This window comes from Nerophis ophidion, linkage group LG29 (genome assembly GCF_033978795.1).
Source record: "Nerophis ophidion isolate RoL-2023_Sa linkage group LG29, RoL_Noph_v1.0, whole genome shotgun sequence".
NCBI lineage: Eukaryota > Metazoa > Chordata > Actinopteri > Syngnathiformes > Syngnathidae > Nerophis > Nerophis ophidion.
The window spans coordinates 2647672-2668694 of NC_084639.1; the positions used below are offsets into that span (position 1 = coordinate 2647672).

The 21023-nt window shown below is 38.9% G+C and overlaps 1 protein-coding gene across 4 annotated transcripts in view; it reads left to right on the forward strand.

Annotated features, from left to right (window-relative positions):
- LOC133546161 (lysosome-associated membrane glycoprotein 2-like) overlaps positions 1-21023 on the forward strand; it is a 45650-nt gene that overhangs the window by 12268 nt on the left and 12359 nt on the right. For 3 of the 4 annotated variants that reach the window (XM_061892011.1, XM_061892012.1, XM_061892015.1), the window contains exons 4-8: positions 1541-1702; positions 4918-5144; positions 5221-5340; positions 6786-6840; positions 6927-7097. In XM_061892011.1, the coding sequence (XP_061747995.1) occupies positions 1541-1702; positions 4918-5144; positions 5221-5340; positions 6786-6840; positions 6927-7097 (735 nt within the window). Of the gene's footprint in view, positions 1-1540; positions 1703-4917; positions 5145-5220; positions 5341-6785; positions 6841-6926; positions 7098-16213; positions 20941-21023 lie in introns of those variants that run through there. The other variant, XM_061892013.1, reaches the window with a different exon arrangement.

Consider the following 21023-nt stretch of genomic DNA (forward strand, 5'->3'; position numbering starts at 1 on the left):
TTTTTTATACGGCAAACACAAAATATCCAACATTTGCCCCAAAAATATCTCAAAATGGAATATTTGATGTGACGTAATTGGAGCCTTGAATTAGTCAATAATTCATAAATGATCTTGAATCAGTTTTTTTTTTTTTTAAAGAAAGGAACAGCCTGCATGGCAGCTTTGTGTTATTAGAGTAAACATTGCAACATATTCTTGTTACATTTCACCTATTTGCTCTTTTATACCACTTTTTATTATTTATTTTTTTCCATAGTATTTTTAAAATGTGCCGTGTGGCCGTTAAAAAATGACCTGTGGGCCGCAAATGGCCCCCCGGGCCGCACTTTGGACACCCCTGATTTAGGCCTACAACACTACTGTATTTTATTTTATTTTTACCTGTCCAGGCACTTACACAAATCATATTTACGTTAATGTTTGGCGCAGCAGGAGGGGATGGAAAGAGAAAGAAACTATAACAACACTATTGTATTTTAAATGTTGGCCATTGTGGTGGTACTTGAAGAGCCAAGTTCTTTCTGAGGTGGTACTTAATTAAAAAAAAAAAAAAAAAAAGGGGGGTACCACTGTTCTAAACAATACAACACTGGTAGTGAAACAAGGGTTCACAACATTTAGAAAGAGATACCCTTATCCTATAAAGAGCAGTATTTAGTATTAGATGGTTGATTTTGCTGGCATTTTTTCCGACTAGTTAGTATGTTTCAAGCATTGAAATCTTCTTGACCAAAACTGTCTTCCTCACATAGCCTAAGTATCCAGACCGAGGGGCTAAAAGCAATCCAATTTAGGACCCCAGACCGAAGAAAAGTTCATTTTTCTTCAGTTATTTAACAGTTGTTCATTACTTTGTAGTGCCACCTATGGGATTGGAGAGTACAAAGGAACTTTTTAATGTGAGCCTGTTAAAAATGTATATAGTTATTTTCAGATGAAGTTTTAAGACCCAAAGTATTCATACATATTCCGCTCATTAGCAACATGCCATGCTCAGTTTAGGACTGCTTGTTGGCTTTTAAAGAAATTAAGAAGCTCTTTGGCAAGTCAAATTGAAAAGCTACAACACACTTGAACCAGTGACATTTTCAAGGGTCGGTATAGGTTTTCGATAAAATAATGGAAATATCTAAAATACAAAATATATTTTCTTCTATTAGTCACTTCTAGACGCATTTTGCCTGGCAGTATTTTTCCACTCACTGTCCCTTACAAAAGACTGGTAACATGTCAGACCCTTTCAGGTCACTCCACAGATTTTCCAACCCCTCTGAAATAGACCAACGATCCAGAGGTGCTCTCAGTTCGCCTTTGTTGTGTTCTGTTTGATTGATTTATGATGCCGCCCTTCTACCGGGTTGGCTGAGGTCCCATCAGAGCGGAAATGGACCAGAATGAGCTCCTGCAGCTCCTCTTTCAACCAACTAGCCATGTGAAAATGAAACAAATAACATGAACCAAGTTGCTTTCCTGTCGTTTCACTTTTGCTCCACATTTCGAAGACTTTGTTAACCCATAACCATTTTTTTTCATTCAGAAACTGTTTCTGTGACCGTGAGGCCTCACATCACCGACGTCAGCATGGACACCTGCTACTCATGCAATAGCAAAGAGACCATTGAGGACGAGTCGGTCAATCAGACCCTGTGGAACGTTCTCATCCAGGCTTTCGTCAGCAACGGCACACAGAGCGAGAACAGTAAGAGAATGACTTTGCATCACTTGGTCTTAAGGCGTACTCAATCGTTTTTGATTTTTTTCAACCGACTTCACACCTAAAGCATGGAACAATTGACCAGCACAGGGGTTAGGAACCGTTTGCTTCGGAACCACATACGGTTCTTTAGCCTCCCTGTTGTGACTCCCTACCTGTCCAATTGCTCCCCTGAAATGTAAAACAAAAATAAGTGGTCAAAGATTTACTTTTGTGCTTACATTTCATTGACTAAAAATGCGCTAGAATGCATTTAATTTTTCGAATCAGAATCAGCTACTTTTGCGACAGCTCATTTATTGTAGAGGCGTCACAGTGAGTTTACAGCGTTGAAGCTGAGCTGCCATTGAGTGGGTTCTTCCACTGTGGCCAATCTAGACAGCCATTGGATATATGCTCGGCTTTGTTGCGCCCATCGGACGCCGAGCGTCTCTGGAAGTGAATAAAAAGTGGGCTTGGCTGGCCTGAATGCCGGGCTTCTGCATGATGATTACATGATCTGTCTGAGGCTTAATCCTTTGTTGATTGATAGGAAAATGAAAAAATCAGTCATCTTGATATGTAAACAAACCACTGCCAGAGCATTTTTCAAATTTCATTTCGTTGTTTTGTGTTTATATGGATAATTTTACAATCGTTTAAAGGGGATCTTTACAACATTTACACAGATGCCTCAAGGATGCCAACTATCCAATATATTTTACACACTATATCCCGCCCTTGGACAGCTTCTCATACGTAATTACGTGCATATGTTATACATGCACTCACATTAACTTAAGGTGTTTGTAATAATAGCAATGTGGATAGTTAATGTTAGCTGTCATTTAATGTATATTTTACAACAGGCGTGCCCACACTTTTTTTGCAGGCGAGCTACTTTTCAATTGACCGAGTCGAAGGAATCCACCTCATTCATATATATAATTTATATCTAATTATTTATGAAAGAGATGTTTTTTGTTAACACATTAAAGGTGTTTAATGATAACACAAGCATGTTTAACACATATAGATTTATTTTGTTTCATGAAGACAAGAATATAAGTTGGTGTATTACCTGATTCTGATGACTTGCATTGTTTGGAATTAGACAGTAGTGCTGATAACGTCCACATTTTCGAATGGAGGAGAAAAAAAGTCTTCCTCTCTGGCCAATACCACATGAAAGTGGTTAGTTTTTGGCTTTTTATTTGTCCAGCTGCCATACTCGTTTTCATACATTTTGCAAGAAATACATTGCGGGCCAACTGAGTAGCTTGCTAACTTGTGCACACTAGCTTTCTGAGACTCTTATTTTGTTAGCGCAGGAAGGATGAAGCAGGGCTTTTATTGTGAAAACAGCAACTGTGCAGTCTGTCTTTAGGGTTTTGACAGCAGGAACGGCGCGTGAGTGTTGAAATAAAAAGTGTTTCTCGTCCTTCTCTCGGTCATGTTTTCTTAATAATGATCTGGCAGCAGCCAGCGTCATCTCAGAAGCTGTGCTGTGAATGTCAATCAAGTGACGAAAGTGATTTCGTGGTAAAGATTAATGATCACAAATTTTTAGGTTTCTTTTTTTAATGATTGGTTTGCGATCGACTGACACACCCTCCACGATCGACCGGTAGCTCGCGATCGACGTAATGGGCATCCCTGTTCTACAATAACAACAGGACTGCTTTCATGTGTACATGCACTGCCTGCGTATGTGTGTTGACGAGGCCGGGTGAGTGACCGTCGTAGACACCAATCATTTTATTCGAGCCAGTAAAACTGTTATTACGTAAACTTTTTCTAAATGTGAAAAAATACAGACTATTGTCAGACAAATGTGTTCAGTTAAATGGCTATTAATGGCTATATAAGCTTGTTGGTGGAGTAGTTGTATTTTTAGCTTTGAAAAATGTAACTGAGGAAGTTGCAAACAGCACCTTTAAGTGATATTTTCTTTGTTAAATCTAGCATCTTTGTATCTTCTAACGGTTATTGGACCCTGTAGTCGTGTTGAGAAATTAGCTGAAAATAAGCTTACTTAAAATACCAGCAGCTACCCCTGCTCTCTATTGTCAGGTTTAAGCGCCAAACTATCTATTAAACAGAACAAGAAGCAAGGAATCAGGCAGGGACAGATATCAATTTTGCCCATGAGGAGAACGCATGGAGCTGCACACTCAGTTACAGTCTCGCCCCACGCTCGAAGGAACAGCCCACGCGCCCCCCATTTTATTCAGGAGTTCCCTAGTTACATCGCTGAGGCTGCTTCTAAAGGGAGGGGTTTACATAATATGCAAGCAGCTCAGTAGACACAATACACAATTATTCAGAATGGAAATGTGCTGAGCCTTGTGATTTCGCCCTGTCTCTGCTTTGTCTGCCCGGTGTTGCCTTATCTTCGTTGAGGTACTTGAGGTCCGTCCTTGGCTGTTAGCGTGCTGAAAAACGGAAACTGCTGCGGCGAGGAAACTCCTAACTTGCAGTGGAAGATAACAAGTTACATGCCTTTGCACGAATAGAAAAAGTGCAGCTTGAGCACATTTAGATTAATAACTAGAGCAACGGCCTTTAAGTATAAGAGTTGTGTGATAACTTATATATAATTATTCTAACGCATATAGAGGATATTTTTGGTTACACTGGAGTAGGGGAAATCCACCTTTGTGAAAAAAGTTCTGTAGTTTGCAACTGTCAGACTGGGAATGTTTCCTGATCGGGGATTAGATTAGCACGAGAAAGGTAAAGAATAAGGACAGGGAGCCAGGCTTCATGTCATCTTCTTGAGCTTGTGCTAATCATGAATCTCACAAGGAAATAATTAAATTCTGTAATAAACTAAGAAAAGATTAAGACTTCTTAAAAGTTTTTAAGCTGTGTTTTGTTCTATGGCTGGAGACTGAGTTTCTTTTTTGTAAATGGTGGCCAAATGGGTCTCTTGACCCCTGGCGGCAGCATGGCCCTTTTTTGGTCTAGGGTCAGGCACAATTCCATGCACACGTGGAGCCTAGCAGGGTCATACAATAAAAAGAATGTGACCAAATTATTTCATTCTAAACCGACACAACACAAACCCAGGCAGCAACTTTGTACAACATAGTCAACGATGACTCCAAATAAAGGTGAAAATAGTCCACATATTGAGGTAAATTGTATTAACACATAAATATAAATATTCCTTCCTGTTAAAAACATTCACCTCCATCTTTTTCTTTACTGCCTCGCAGTGACCACCTGTGCTGCCGATCTGCCCACCCCTGCTCCCACGGCCCCCAACACCACCACAGAGGCTCCGGTCACAAACTCCACCACCCCAGCCCCACTTCCTCCAACCACACCCACCCCGACACTCCCCACACCCGCCACCGGGAAGTACACCTTAAAACCGGACGCGAACAGCACAGCCTGCTTGTTGGCAAACTTTGGCCTGCGAGTCGGCATCAAGCAAGGAGAGGTTTGTGTGATCCTCCTAGCAACACTTTTGGGATTTGAACATTTTTATGATTAAATATGTTTCTTTCCGCTTTTAGAAGTATGAGGAGATCAACCTGGACCCGAATGTGACTACGGTGTCTGGATCGTGTGGCGCCAACAGCAGCGAGCTGGTGTTAGTGTCCAACACAATGACCGTGACATTTGTGTTTGCCAATGTGAGTACTCAACAACTCAACAATGGGTTTTTTTATGAATTTGCTACTTAACAAAACAAAACGAGTTGGCCAATAATGGAAATGGTGCTATAGTTTGAATCTTGTTGGATAATTCATGTTTACCTCATGGAGTTTCTGTTGAATGTTTTAATTTGAATTAGGCAGCCCTCTGGGTGGACTGTTGTAAGGCAGAACCTTTTTCATGTCGCCACCTGACTTAAAGGCCTACTCAAATGAGATTTTCTTATTTAAACGGGGATAGCAGGTCCATTTTCTATGTGTCATACTTGATCATTTTGCGATATTGCCATATTTTTGCTGAAAGGATTTAGTAGAGAACATCGACGATAAAGTTCGCAACTTTTGGTCGCTAATACCGGAAGTAGCAGACGATGTGCGCGTGACGTCACGGGTTATGGAGCTCCTCACATCTTCACATTGTTTACAATCATGGCCACCAGCAGCGAGAGCGATTCGGACCGAGAAAGCGACGATTTCCCCATTAATTTGAGCAAGGATGAAAGATTTGTGGATGAGGAAAGTGAGAGTGAAGGACTACAAAAAAAATAAATGGATAAAAGACAGGGCAGTGGGAGCGATTCAGATGTTATTAGTCTCTCTCTCGCTCCCTCCCCCGGTGCCGCTGTAAAAAGTCTGGGCCAGGGAGACAAGCGGCTCGGTAGCTTCTGAAGCACTCCGCTAAAGGACCGAGTGACAATACAAAACTGTGATGCACTGGACCGCAGCGGTGATACTCCGACGGAGTCGCTGGGCGAATTGGACGTGTGACACTGTAGTCGTGATGTCAACCTATTAGGGGCTAATTGGGCTACCGTAACTATAAACCCCCCCCTTGTTACTACAGCGTGGCTTCATAGTAAAAGAGTGCGGGTACTGGACTGGCCTGCCTGTAGTACAGACCTGTCTCCCAGTGAAAATGTGTGGCACTTTCTGAAGCGTTAAATACCACAACGGAGACCCCGGACTGTTGGAACAAGTTAAGCTGTACATCCAACAAGAAGAGGAAATAATTCCATCTGAAAAGCTTCAAAATTGGTCTCCTCAGTTCCCAAATGCTTACCGAGCATTGTTAAAAGGAAAGGCCATACAACACATTGGTAAAAATGCGCCTGTACCAACTTTTTTGCAAAGTGTTGCTGCCATTAAATTCTAATTTATTGATTATTTGCACAGAAATTTTTTTTTTTCTCAGTTCGAACACTAAATATCTTGTCTTTGCAGTCTATTCCATTGCATATGAGTTGAAAAGGATTGGAAATCATTGTATTCTGTTTTTATTTCCAGTTTACACAACGTGCCAACTGCACTGGTTTTGGGTTTTGTAAGAATGAGTTGGTTGACAGAGGCGGGACCGACTAAAGCAGGTTCCACTGTCAAAGTTAGGATTCATTGTCCTGACATGTGTGGTTTGTTATGTCTTGCAGGATACCAAAAAATTCCGCCTCCAGGCAATGAATGTCACCGCAAAACTGAGTTCTGGTAATTCAAATTATTTGTACCACATTTCCTCAAAAATGAGGAGGAGAAGAAAGGGCAATAATGCGTGGTATGCATTTTTTGTCAAGGCGAAGTCTTCTCTGACGGGAACGTCAGCCTGAGCCTGTGGGAGGCGTCCGTGGGCAGCTCGTACATGTGCAACAAGGAGCAAAACTACACCATCACCCGCCAGCTCAGCGCCTTCACATTCGACCTCCAAGTGCAGCCCTTTGGAGTGAAGAAGGACGTTTTCAGTACAGGTACTTTTCTTCTGTCGTTTTACCGCATTTGAGGATTTTTGCTTAACTTCAAAGACACCCCTTTCTAGTAAAAAATACAACATAGTGCAAGTAGTATACAATGCAAAGTTGCTGACATATTCAGCACCACAGCTGTGCTTACAATATTAATGCTTGATTTTTATTGACATACCTAGGGCTGTAAAAATTAACAAGTTAACTCATGTGATCAATCACAAATACTTATCGCATTAATTATGTACACATTTGGAATAATCAGGCAATTTATTTTGCTCTTAACCGCTATTCTGTCAGTGATCAGATCAATGCATACGTCCGTACGAAAATGAGTGAAGAGAGCTCACTGGCAAATTTCACCTCAAAATAAAGTCTGAAAGAACTTTAGATAAAATTCTTTCCACGTTTTGTGCAAATAAATGACATGCATTCAAGTGATCTGTTCAATTATTGGGGTTTTTTTTTTTTGAATTTTTTTTTAAAGGGGGACTGCTCTTTTTTGGAATTTTGTCCATCATTCACAATTATTAGGAAAGATATGACGATGAATGTCTTTTTTTTTTTTTAATGCATTCCAACTCGTAAATAGAAGTCCTCTATTCCTCTATTCCGCCCATAAATCCCAATAAATAGCCATCCACAAAGCGCCAACAATACTCCCATTTAAATTTCGCAACTTGAATATTAACCAAGTATTAGTGATATTGTTATTATAAGCGCTAACACAGACAAACTATTTGTATCAGCGCCATATCCACTAGATTTCGTGGCTATGTTAACATCATTGGCTAATTAGCTGCGTCCTTCCCTCGGTGCTGGTGGAAGTTCATTATAGATCATAAATTATGCCTCTCACCTTGATAATAGAAGGATGAGGACATAATCCGACAAGTCGGTACACTTTGACAGTCAATTTACAAAGGGAAATGGCGCGAAAGACACGAAAAGAGGCTTGGTTCTAACCGCCTTTTCCTCGCTAGCATTATGAGTCATCCTTCATCTAAATAGGACTATGAGAACAACATCTTATCAGTCGGCATCCCAGTGGGATCAGACATTGTACAGTAAGTGATGTTTTGTTATGTTTGTTTCCTCTTTTGAAGTCTGCAGTGAGTAATAATCAGTGATATTGTTAAAGAAAAAAAACAAAACACGTGTTTTTTAAAGTAAATGTGCTGTGAGCAAAAAATGTAAATATCACATGTACATAGGGGTGTAACGGTACGTTCGGTTCGGAGGTGCACCGAACGAGTTTCCACACAGACATATTAAGTAGCGTACCCCACGTTGTGTAAACAATGCACACCAAGGCACAACACAAGGCATGCTAGCAGCGACAAGGCTACGATAGACTGACCATACCTCCTCTTTTCACTGGATATGTCCTCTTTGGCGGGGCTGTCCGGGTGGAGTTTCTTAAATGTCTCAAATGTCCAGCATTTTAAGTTAGGGTTGCGTGTATTTTCAATGTACGTTCAGGGTTAAGAAAGGGTTCAAAACAGAAAAAAATTGTGCACGAAGCAACATTCATGAGGGAGGGGCAGACAGAGAGAGAGCGAGAGAGTTCTGATAAACGCGCATGCGTAGCCAGGTTTTACTTTTTACCCATAGATTTATCAGATTTCATTTTTTATTATCTATAGCAGGGGTGTCAAAAGTGTACCCCGGAGGCCATTTGTGGCCCACAGCTAATGTTTTAAAGGCCCACGGCTCATTCTAAAAATACTATTAAAAAAAACAAAAATGTAACAAAAGTGAAATAAAAAAAGTTTAAAAGTTAAAACAAAGGTGTTTTTTTTTTTTCAAACTGTCATTGCTCAAAACATACTTTTGAATCAAAATCAATGTTATTATGAATTATTGACCTATCCAAGGTTCCCATTACTTCACGTCAAATATTCCACTAAGGAAAATATTTTTGGTGGAAGATTTTGCAAATTTGGTAAATAAATATCCCAAAAATTTATATTTTGTTGTTTTCTTACTGTACTGAAAATGAACCAAACCGTGACCTCTACACCGAGGTATGTACCGAACCGAAATATTTGTGTACTGTTACACCCCTACATGTACGTATGTTTTTTTTTTTTTTTGATTAGATTTAGATTTATTGGTCCCCGTTGGGGAAATTTATTTTCACTGCCGTACATTTGAACAATAGACATTACGCATCACGAACAAAAATATCAAAAAGACAACAATAACAAAAATCACAACTATTTTACTCATTAGTTTGAGTGCTTTATAGGCAGAATAGGCTCCATTCTTAGATGAGTTTGGATCACATTTATTTACTTATTGGAATGCCGTACATTTGAACAATAGACATTACGCATCACGAACAAAAATAACAAAAAGACATCAATAACAAAAATCACAACCATTTTACTCATTAGTTTGAGGGCTTTATAGGCAGAATAAGCTCCATTCTTAGATGGGTTTGGATCACATTTATTTACTTATTGGAATGCATAAAAAAAGAAAAACATATGTGTTATTGTCTTACATAAGGAATGTGAGTGATAGGCAAAATTCCCCCAAACAAGTGCAGTTCTCCTTTAACTAAGCAAGCAAGTGATCATCAGGATTAATCCGGATTCCAAAATGTGATTAATCTGATCATTTGACAGCCCTAGACATACCCTAAATACAACCACCACTAACTATAACCACAATAATAACCATAGCATCAAAAAATCTGTTCTTAGATGACCGCAATTACATTTTAGATTGCATAATATGAGTGTTTTTTTAACCATAGCGCCTACCAGAGGACCGCCATAAGTATCTGATTCTCAGCTGTGGTCAAAGCGGTACTTAGTTGTAATACACTATTCCGCCACTTGTGGCAGTAATGACCATCTCCAATCAGAGTGGTGTCTAAAGAGAGGGGGGCCCACTCGGTCTCCGGCGATCTGCTAAATAACCTCAATGATTGGTCACAAAAGCAGGGCGCCATAACTGCTACTAACTATGAGCTGATGCTATGTGTTTGCGGCATTTACTCTTTAGTTTTTAAATGTGTAAAATTGCCTTGTTGTGCAGTAGGGGGCTGTTATAACTGCAGAAAGTGTGAGAAGCTTTTACATCGCTTTACCTTTAACCCGGAAAGAAACCAAATATGGGAAGAGATGGTTCATGTAAAAACATTAGAGAGCCACCGATTACAGCATCTTGTGCCAGGTAAACACACGACACAACGTCTGCGTTGTGTTCAGGAGAGAACACACAGAAGCTAATACAAATAATAATAGAAGAAGAATGCATTTAATACATTTAAGAGATGGTTTGCCGGAAACAGATAATCTTTAAATCTTATTAAAACTAAATTAATGAAATTTACTGTATTTTTCGGACTATAAGTCGCAATTTTTTTCATAGTTTGGTCGGGGGTGCGACATATACTCCGGAGCGACTTATGTGTAAAATTATTAACACATTACCGTAAAATATCAAATAATAATATTTATCTCATTCGCCGAAGAGATGAAGAAAGTGTCAGCAATCGTCACACACACGTCAACCAATAGGAAATTGGCGGGGGAGGATCATGGCAGAAGTGCATTGTGGGTCATGGAATGCTAACTGCTATATGCTACTGCTGTAGCTATTAAAATGGATCATTTCATTGTTGACGGTAACTTATAAAAACTGAGAAGGGCTGAACAAAAATGGCACCGAAAAGGAAATCATGTACTGCATATTACAAGCTGGACGTAGTGAAATATGCAGCAGAAAACTACAAGAGGAAGCGGCGCATACCTTTGGAGTTGGCAGAGTTGTTTAGAAGCAACCTCGAGGAAGAAGATTTCATCGCATTTATCGATTAGGAGTGACAGATTGTTTGGTAAACGTATAGAATGTTCTATATCTTATAGTTGTTTGAATGACTCTTACCATATGTCACTTTAACATACCAGGCACCTTCTCAGTTGGTTATTTAAGCGTCATATAACCTACACTTATTCAGCCTGTTGTTCACTATTCTTTATTTATTTTAAATTGCCTTTCAAATGTCTATTCTTGGTGTTGGGTTTTATCAAATGAATTTCCCCCCAAAATGGGACTTATACTCCAGTGCGACATATATATGTTTTTTCCCTTCTTTATTATGCATTTTCGGCCGGTGCGATTTATACTCCGGAGCGACTTATACTCCGAAAAATACGGTAGGGACCATTGAAGAGCAAGGCAATCACAATTACAAATAGTAATAGTAAAACAAACCTAATTATGGGCTTAATAATAAATGATAAAATGAACTGGAAATGTCATATTTAAAACGTACAGCATGTGAATAAAAATTTAAGCAAAATAGATTCTGGACCAATAGTCACTCCATATTCTCTACTGCTCGCGAGTGTGACCATATCTGAGTTATTGTGCAAAAATATAGGGAAATAAATTCTAAAGTACGCTTATTCACTGAGCATGAGACAAAAAAGATCAGTTAGAATAATTCTTTAATAATTGATACATACAGTAATTACAAATACACCACAAGAGATATGCTTCACTCAAAAGTCACAATTTCTCTGTGATTGTTGGTCAAAAGCTATTGAAGATTTTGGCAAAATTGAGGTAATAAGTTATTTTTTTCGTCGTTTTGTGTATTCTTTTTTTTCACGTACTGCGCCTTCGGGTGCCCGTTAGTGTCTGCTGCTCACAAAACACTGCAGGAATGTAGCAAAAGAGTGCCAAAATTCTATTTTCACAAAATAAAAGCATGTTTTATTGTATATTTATGAGCTGGAGTATGTTTAGAACAATATATAAACATCACTTAGGTTTATTTACTCAGAAAAACTAACGTCAAAACGACAGCAATTGCATGCATCCTTGGTAGCAGTTTTTTAGTTGGCCAAAATGTCTTTTTACACGACTCTGCCTCAAGCAAGCAAAATAAGTCTGGTGCTAAAGTCATAGAACTATCTTAAGCGCAAAAATTATAAAGTGGTGAAGCTGTATGTTTATTTGCACTTTATTTTGATTTACAGTTTAGTTAAGAAACATATTCATTATTAATTTTGTTTATTTTAGCGCAACATTATTGTATGTAAACTTATTTTAGTCTGTTATTCATGAATCCCTTCTTATGCGGTGTATTTGGTTAGTACAGTACCGTATTTTTCGGAGTATAGGTCGCTCCGGAGTATAAGTCGCACCTGCCGAAAATGCATAAGAAGGAAAAAACATGTATAAGTTGCATTTTTGGGGGGAAATTTATTTGATGAAACCCAACACCAAGAATAGACATTTGAAAGGCAATTTAAAATAAATAAATAATAGTGAACAACAGACTGAATAAGTTTACGTTATATGACGCATAAATAATCAACTGAGAAGGTGCCTGGTATGTTAACGTAACATATTATGGTAAGAGTCATTCAAACTTTAACATATAGAACATCCATCCATCCATCCATCCATCATCTTCCGCTAATCCGAGGTCGGGTCGCGGGGGCAACAGCCTAAGCAGGGAAACCCAGACTTCCCTCTCCCCAGCCACTTCGTCCAGCTCTTCCCGGGGGATCCCGAGGCGTTCCCAGGCCAGCCGGGAGACATAGGCTTCCCAACGTGTCCTGGGTCTTCCCCGTGGCCTCCTACCGGTTGGACGTGCCCTAAACACCTCCCTAGGGAGGCGTTCGGGTGGCAAAGAAGGAGCTGAGCCGGAAGGCAAAGCTCTCAATTTACCGGTCGATCTACGTTCCCATCCTCACCTATGGTCATGAGCTTTGGGTCATGACCGAAAGGATAAGATCACGGGTACAAGCGGCCCAAATGAGTTTCCTCCGCCGTGTGGCGGGGCTCTCCCTTAGAGATAGGGTGAGAAGCTCTGTCATCCGGGAGGAACTCAAAGTAAAGCCGCTGCTCCTCCACATCGAGAGGAGCCAGATGAGGTGGTTCGGGCATATAGAACATGTTATACGTTTACCAAACAATCTGTCACTCCTAATTGCTAAAGCCAATGAAATTTTATACATCTAGTCCCTAACGTTAATGAGCTAAATAATATTATTTGATATTTTACGGTAATGTGTTAATAATTTCACACATAAGTCGTTCCTGAGTATAAGTCGCACCCCCGGCCAAACTATGAAAAAAACTGCGACTTATAGTTCGAAAAATACGGTACTTATTTTTTCAAATCAGCCTGACCTGAGCCTAAGGTTTATGTGTTACATGAATAATAGTCTTTGTGATTAACACATGGTTTCATATCATTTGGCAAGGTTGTAAACTGTAAGTCGGTTAGATATAATTATTCAATACGCTTAAGATCAAATTACCATTTTAATGTGCGTGGGTCTTAGGCCCCTTTTGTCGTGGAAAAGTTTGGCCTTGTGGTCAAAAACATTAAGAACCCCTGATATAAAATCTGATACCGCAAAAGTCCAGGTACATTATAGTCTTGAAAGCACAGAATAAAAACATCAAAGTGAAAACCCAATGGGAAACAAAGTATGAATATGACATATCCGTTTTGATACAAGTCCTGCATAATTTGCTGTGAGTGTACAATGTGTTGTTGGAATGACTTTTCAAGTACTTAATACATAATGTTCAATATCTAATCATGGACACTTCACACACAATGTTCTTAGTCCTGTCATTCGTCAGGGATTCATTCAAACGACAAACTTGTGTTGCAACATTTTGGTGTCACAGATGCCGCATTTCCACTGCATAGTACTGATCCAACTCTACTCTCCTCTCTTTGGATCAGTTTTTGTATCCTCCACCTGAAAATAGTCCCTCAAAAAACGCACTACATTGAGTGGTTTATCGAAGAGGAACTGCAGGCAGCACCGCAGCAAAGTGGGGACTATGGAGCGTAATACTGCAGTGCACTGGAAAGCCTGCCTGACCGCCTACCAATATCGTATTTCCTTGAATTGCTGCTGGGTCGCTAATTAATTTAAAACCCTTTCTCACTCCGGCCCTTACCAAAGACATGCGGTAAAGGTAAGAATGCGCTAATTATTTTAAAACCTCTTCTCACTCCGGCGCTTACCAAAGACATGCGGTAAAGGTAAGAATGCGCTAATTATTTTAAAACCTCTTCTCACTCCGGCACTTACCAAAGACATGCGGTAAAGGTAAGAATGCGCTAATTATTTTAAAACCTCTTCTCACTCCGGCACTTACCAAAGACATGCGGTAAAGGTAAGAATGCGCTAATTATTTTAAAACCTCTTCTCACTCCGGCACTTACCAAAGACATGCGGTAAAGGTAAGAATGCGCTAATTATTTTAAAACCTCTTCTCTCTCCGGCACTTACCAAAGACATGCGGTAAAGGTAAGAATGCGCTAATTATTTTAAAACCTCTTCTCACTCCGGCACTTACCAAAGACATGCGGTAAAGGTAAGAATGCGCTAATTATTTTAAAACCTCTTCTCACTCCGGCGCTTACCAAAGACATGCGGTAAAGGTAAGAATGCGCTAATTATTTTAAAACCTCTTCTCACTCCGGCACTTACCAAAGACATGCGGTAAAGGTAAGAATGCGCTAATTATTTTAAAACCTCTTCTCACTCCGGCACTTACCAAAGACATGCGGTAAAGGTAAGAATGCGCTAATTATTTTAAAACCTCTTCTCACTCCGGCACTTACCAAAGATATGCGGTAAAGGTAAGAATGCGCTAATTATTTTAAAACCTCTTCTCACTCCGGCACTTACCAAAGATATGCGGTAAAGGTAAGAATGCGCTAATTATTTTAAAACCTCTTCTCACTCCGGCACTTACGAAAGACATGCGGTAAAGGTAAGAATGCGCTAATTATTTTAAAACCTCTTCTCACTCCGGCACTTACCAAAGACATGCGGTAAAGGTAAGAATGCGCTAATTATTTTAAAACCTCTTCTCACTCCGGCGCTTACCAAAGACATGCGGTAAAGGTAAGAATGCGCTAATTATTTTAAAACCTCTTCTCACTCCGGCGCTTACCAAAGACATGCGGTACAGGTAAGAATGCGCTAATTATTTTAAAACCTCTTCTCACTCCGACACTTACCAAAGGCATGCAGTAAAAATTTGAGTGTGACGTAAGGATACCATCATGAAAAGCACATTTAATAAAAAAAACTTTATTATGGTCTTACCTTTACTTATAAATGAAGTCCATGCCAGCTCCTTCTGATCAAAAGCATTGATAACTTGTTTATAGAAGTATTCCTTATCTTTCTTCCGTTTTAAAAGTCTCTCTGTCTCGATGGCGATCTTCCTTTACTACCTCCTGCTTCGATTGAAAGTCCAGTTTAGAAAACTGCTATCAGACTGCTGCTATCAGTTAGCTCGGCTCCTTACGTGCGGGCGACAACAGAATTAACCTCGTACAACTCCCCCTCCCGTTCTGCTCCGTGGGTGATCTCTTTATCCGACTGCTGCCACCATGAAGTGTTATTGTATAATTAATACACTGGGTATTTAGGACTGGAACATGCTTTATTTCAGCCCGGTTGTTTACATAGCCAGCGTAGGAGTAGTGATGTTACATCCTAAAAGGTCCAAAAGGTGCACCCCCCACGTCATATCCGTCCCAGCACAGATCACGTCACTCGTTGTCACTTCTTCTGCAGCCGAGTAGTCGCAAGAAGGATCACTAGCCCCCTCTACCACCAGGAGGCGGGAGTCATTTAATGACTCCTATTTGACACACGCAGCTACGGTATATTAATAAGACATAGCTGCTTACTGTTCTTTTTAGCATACCGGTAATTCCATATCTTGGATCTTAAATCCTACTGAATAGCTATTAATCTTCTTCCCTTTATGCGATTTCAAATTACCGGTATTGAAAACAGCCTCCTCCATTTTGAAAATGACGACAGGGGAAGTGTCACTCTTGACGTGACGAGTTTGACCCGGCGATAATACTAAGCAAGTACTAATTATTTTGCGAAGCGAGTTTGACTCAGCAGTAATTCCAGGCAGGCGCACACTATTTACCCAGCGGCAGTTCAGGGAAATACGGTAGTTAAAGATACTCTTTTCTAGTATTGGAATTTTGCCAGTAAGAAATGGCGAGTAGAGGTGAGATGAGTAGGTACTATGCAGTTGATAAGGGCCCAAAGTCTGACGCGCCCATTAACTGACTCTCTTTTCGTCTGCAGCCCATGAGTGTCCATTGGATGACACCGGCATCTTAATCCCAATCATTGTTGGCGCTGCTCTGGCTGGCTTGATTGTCATCGTAGTGATCGCTTACGTGATTGGTCGAAGAAAGACCTATGTTGGATATCAGACCCTTTGAGAGGCCACTTTTGCAGATCACTCATCAAATATGGCAGGGAAGCCTGGTCCTTGGAATCATGTGCAATGAACTCAATTGGCTCTTGACAATTTACCCCCCTTCAGAAATGTCTTTTCTTACACCTAAATGAATTGAAACATGCACAAAAAGCATTTCTTAGAATCTGCAGGGACAATCTTTTTTTTTTTCTCAAGGACCAAACTTGTCTGCACCCCATTTTTTTATTCTGTTTTTTTGTTCTCCAATGTTATTTTTTTGTTTGTTGTTTTTTGTGAAAGAGGAAATGCAAAATATTGCTGTTTAAGTCCCAATCCATGTCAAATATAATGTAATCAAACTAAACAAATCATCTTATCGGCATACATATTGTTTGGAAGGCACTTCGAAATCTTGCATTTTCTCTGCAAACACTCTGGTTTCCTTTTACATGATTTAACCTCTTTGCACATTTTATGTTCCTTTTTATTCTTCTTTTTTGTTTGACTGATCATCTTCATTATCATTTACATTGAAAACAATACGTATTCCCTTCACGATTTAGATGCGAATCCTTCACAAAAGTAAAAAAAAAAGAAGATAGTTTTAGTCTTTGCCAAACCAATCACTGACAAATGTCCATCAAAACCTTTTTGTTTCTTCCTTCGAGGACGTTTTGATGTGTTAAGCGGAGACAAATCAGAAAAATAATCAAACCTTTGCTGATGTACATCACAGCGTCTGCTGCTTCAAGGGTGTGCAGACACTTGCACAAGTCAGAAAAATGTAAATTGTTTTGCATACATATGCTGGACACTAGGTTCTGAAAAGGGAAATCATTGTGTAGATACTCCATTTCATTTAAGGTATATTTTCATATAAATGCACTAAGATGCTCTTTTACTTTGTGTGTCTGCATTTGTACTTGGAAACCGTGTCACGTGACGATGGTGATATGCTTTGATCCAGGCTCTGAAGGCTGCAGTCAAGTTAATATGTAAGATGGTCATGTGACTAACTGTGTTAGTCTCGCTTGAATATCGTAAAATGGACAAATCCTACTTCGAGGTGCAGAGAGTGAGTGCATGTTTCAATTGTGGCACAAAACTGGATCATTCAAAATGATGATTTTTGTCACATTAGATAGGATTATGAATTAGTTGTAAATATATAGATTTGTTTCAATAAAATCACTAAATCCCAGATTGTTTGCATTCAAACATGCCCTGACTTATAATTAACTTTCTAGCTGTTTCTGCGCACCCAAACCAAAATGCTCAACATTTAAGGAAATAGCACTGCAGCCGTGTCAGAACCTCAGGAGAAACGCTCTGTGTGTGTGTGTGTGTGTGTGTGTGTGTGTGTGTGTGTGTGTGTGTGTGTGTGTGTGTGTGTGTGTGTGTGTGTGTGCGTGTGCGCATGTGTGTGTGTGCGTGCGTTTGTTTGTTCGTTCTTTTTTGCATCAACAACAAGCCAGTTTGAATTTTTCTCATTTGTAGACGTGCTGTCTTATTTGGTTCTGGGAAGGAGTATTAGTGCCGACACATTGGAAAGTTTTTTTTGTTTTTTTTTTCCAAATTAAGTTAACCCAAATTATTTTGTAAATTTATGACAAAAGTTACATTTTTACGGGAAAAAAAAGTCCCAAAGTTACAGGCAAAATATCGTCAATTGAGGAATAACATTTAAAAATCACGAGACCAAATAATGTAAGTTTGTATGGAACGTAGTTTAATTGTAATAGTCAAGTTAGAGCAGTGCTTCTCAATTTTTGTTACACCCACCCTAGGGAGCAGAAAATAGTTGCCTGCCTTCCCCCCACCCATCTCCACCGTGACAATAAATAGTATAATTTGTCCATAACATTGTAAGCTTATTAACATTAAACCTTTCCTCATCCCCCACCGTTGGTACACGTCATATTGTGGTACAGGGAAAAAAAGCATGTTCCCCATAGGGGGGCCTGCCACAATAATTGGGAAAGACTGAGTTAGAGGAATAACATCATAAAATTGCAAGGAAAAGTTTGTCAGATTACAAGAAAAAAGTTGGAAAGTTGCAGGAACCAAATTGTAAAATCACCAGAGAGAATATGTAGGGTTATGAGGAAAGAACTTTGACTGTAACCAGAAAAAAGTCCCGTAAGAGGAATAACATCATAAAATTGTGAGGAAAAAGTTGTCGGATTAGGGGGGAAAAAAAGGTCATTAAATTACAAAAATAAAGTCATGGGAGAAAATTTGTAAAATTACGAGGAAGCAATTCCAACTCTAACAAGGGGGAACAGTCGTAAAGTTACAGAAATCACATCGTAAACTTGTCGGACAAAAATGGTCGGATTCTAAGAAAAAAGTCAATGTTTCAAGCAAAAAATCGTAAAGTTATAAAGACGACAAGGAAATAAGTCCAACTGTAACAAGGGAAAAGTTGTAAAGTTACGGGAATTACATCAGAAAATTGCCGGACAAAAATGGTCGGATTCTAAGAAAAAAGTCTGAATGTTTCAAGCAAAAAATCGTAAAGTTGCAAAGGTGACAACGGAATAAGTCCAACTGAAACAAATAAGTCTTAAAATGACAGAAACTAGGTATAAAATTAGTAAAGAATTATGATGAAGCAATTCCAACTGTAACAAGGGAAAAAGTGGTAAAGTTACGGGGATAACATTGTAAATTTGTCGGACAAAAATGGTCCGATTCTTAAAAAAAAAAAAAAAAAAGTCTGAATGTTTCAAGCAAAAAAACGTGAGTTACAAAGATGACAAAATAAGTCCAACTGTAACAAAGGAAAAAGTTGTAAAGTTACGGGAATAACATCCTCAAATTGGTAGACAAAAATGGTCGAATTCTAAGAAAAAAGTCTGAATGTTTCAAGTAAAAAATCGTAAAGTTACAAAGATGACAATGGGATAAGTCCAACTGAAAAAAATAAGTCTTAAAATGACAGAAACTAGGGTTAAAATTAATAAACAATTATGTGGAAGCAATTCCAACTGTAACTAGGGAAAGAGTTGTAAAGTTACGGGAATTACATCGCAATCTTGTCGGACAAAAATGGTCGGATTCTAAGAAAATTGTCGGACAAAAATGGTCGGATTCTAAGAAAAATGTCTAAATATTTTAAGCAAAAAATCGTAAAGTTACAAAGACAACAAGGAAATAAGTCCAACTGTAATGAGAAAAAGTTGTAAAATTACGGGAATAACATCGGAAAATTGGCGGACCAAAATGGTCGGCTTCTAAAAAAATAAGTAAATGTTTGAAGCAAAAAATAAAGTTACAAAGACGACAAGGTAATAAGTCCAACTGTAATAAAAGAAAAAGTTGTAAAGCTACGGGAATAACATTGTCAAATTGGCGGACAAAAATGGTAAGATTCTACAAAAAAAAAATCTGAAAATTTCAAGCAAAAAATCGTATAGTTACAAAGACGACAAGGAATCAAGTCCAAATGTAACAAAGGAAAAAGTTGTAAAGTTACGAGAATATTATCGGAAAATTGGTGGACAAAAATGGTCTGCTTCTAAAAAAAAAAAAAAAGTAAATGTTTCAAGCAAAAAATCGTAAAGTTACAAAGACGACAAGGAAATAACTCCAACTGTAAAAGGGAAAAATTCCTACTGTTACGGGAATAACATCGTAAACTTGTCGGACAAAAATGGTCGGATTTAAAGAAAAAAGTCTGAATGTTTCAAGCAAAAAATTGAGTTACAAAGGTGACAAGGAAATAAGTCCAACTGTAACAAAGAAAAAAGTGGTAAAGTTACAGGAATAACATCGTCAAATTGGCGGACAAAAATGGTCAGATTCTAAGAAAAAAGTCTGAATGTGTGAAGCAAAAAATCATAAGTTACAAAGATGACAACAGAACAAGTCCAACTGAAACAAGTAAGTCTTAAAATGACAGAAACTTCCCAAAGAAAAATGCCCGAATGTTACAGGCAAAAAGTCCTAAAGTTACAGGTATTAAGTCGTAAAGTCACAAGAGAGAATTTTTTAGAGTTTGAGAGAGAAAAAATCCAAATATATCAAAGAAACATCCCACGGTTCCACGAATAACATCATTAGGACAATTGTTGCGGGTATTAACAAAATGTGACGATTACTAAGAAAACCTTAAGAGAATAATGTCTCTTTAAGAGTGTTGTAATATACAACTTGTACTTCTTTATGATCAGATTTTGGACTTCAAAAAAATTATTGTACTATTTTTGTAGGCCTAATACTCCTTTTGTATTTTCCAAGCGGGACAACTGTGTCGTTTGATTTTTTTTTTTTCCTCCTGACATTTTAAACGTGACTTACCCAGGACTTTATGTGCGTTTTGTACAATTGCAGCGGAGCAAATTGTGCTGATAATTTTCACCTCTGCATTTTCTCACTTGTCACCCGCGACTCTGCTAATAGTGCCTTCCCAGTGGAAGGGTTTGGGATTCCTTTTAATATTTGGCTCATGGTGACGACAATATGCGTGTCCCCTGCAGCACGGCACGTGGTAAACAAAGGGAATGTGTTTGTAAATTTCCTTCTCACCACCTGGATCTCACAGACTTTGATCGTTTTTAGTTGTTTTTGAGATTCATGCAAATAAAAGTGTTGCTGTCCTGGCTCATCTTCGAGTGCACATGGATTTTATTTGTTTCAACTGGTTTTGGTACTAACCTCTCATTTACTGTTAACTCACCATCTTTTTCC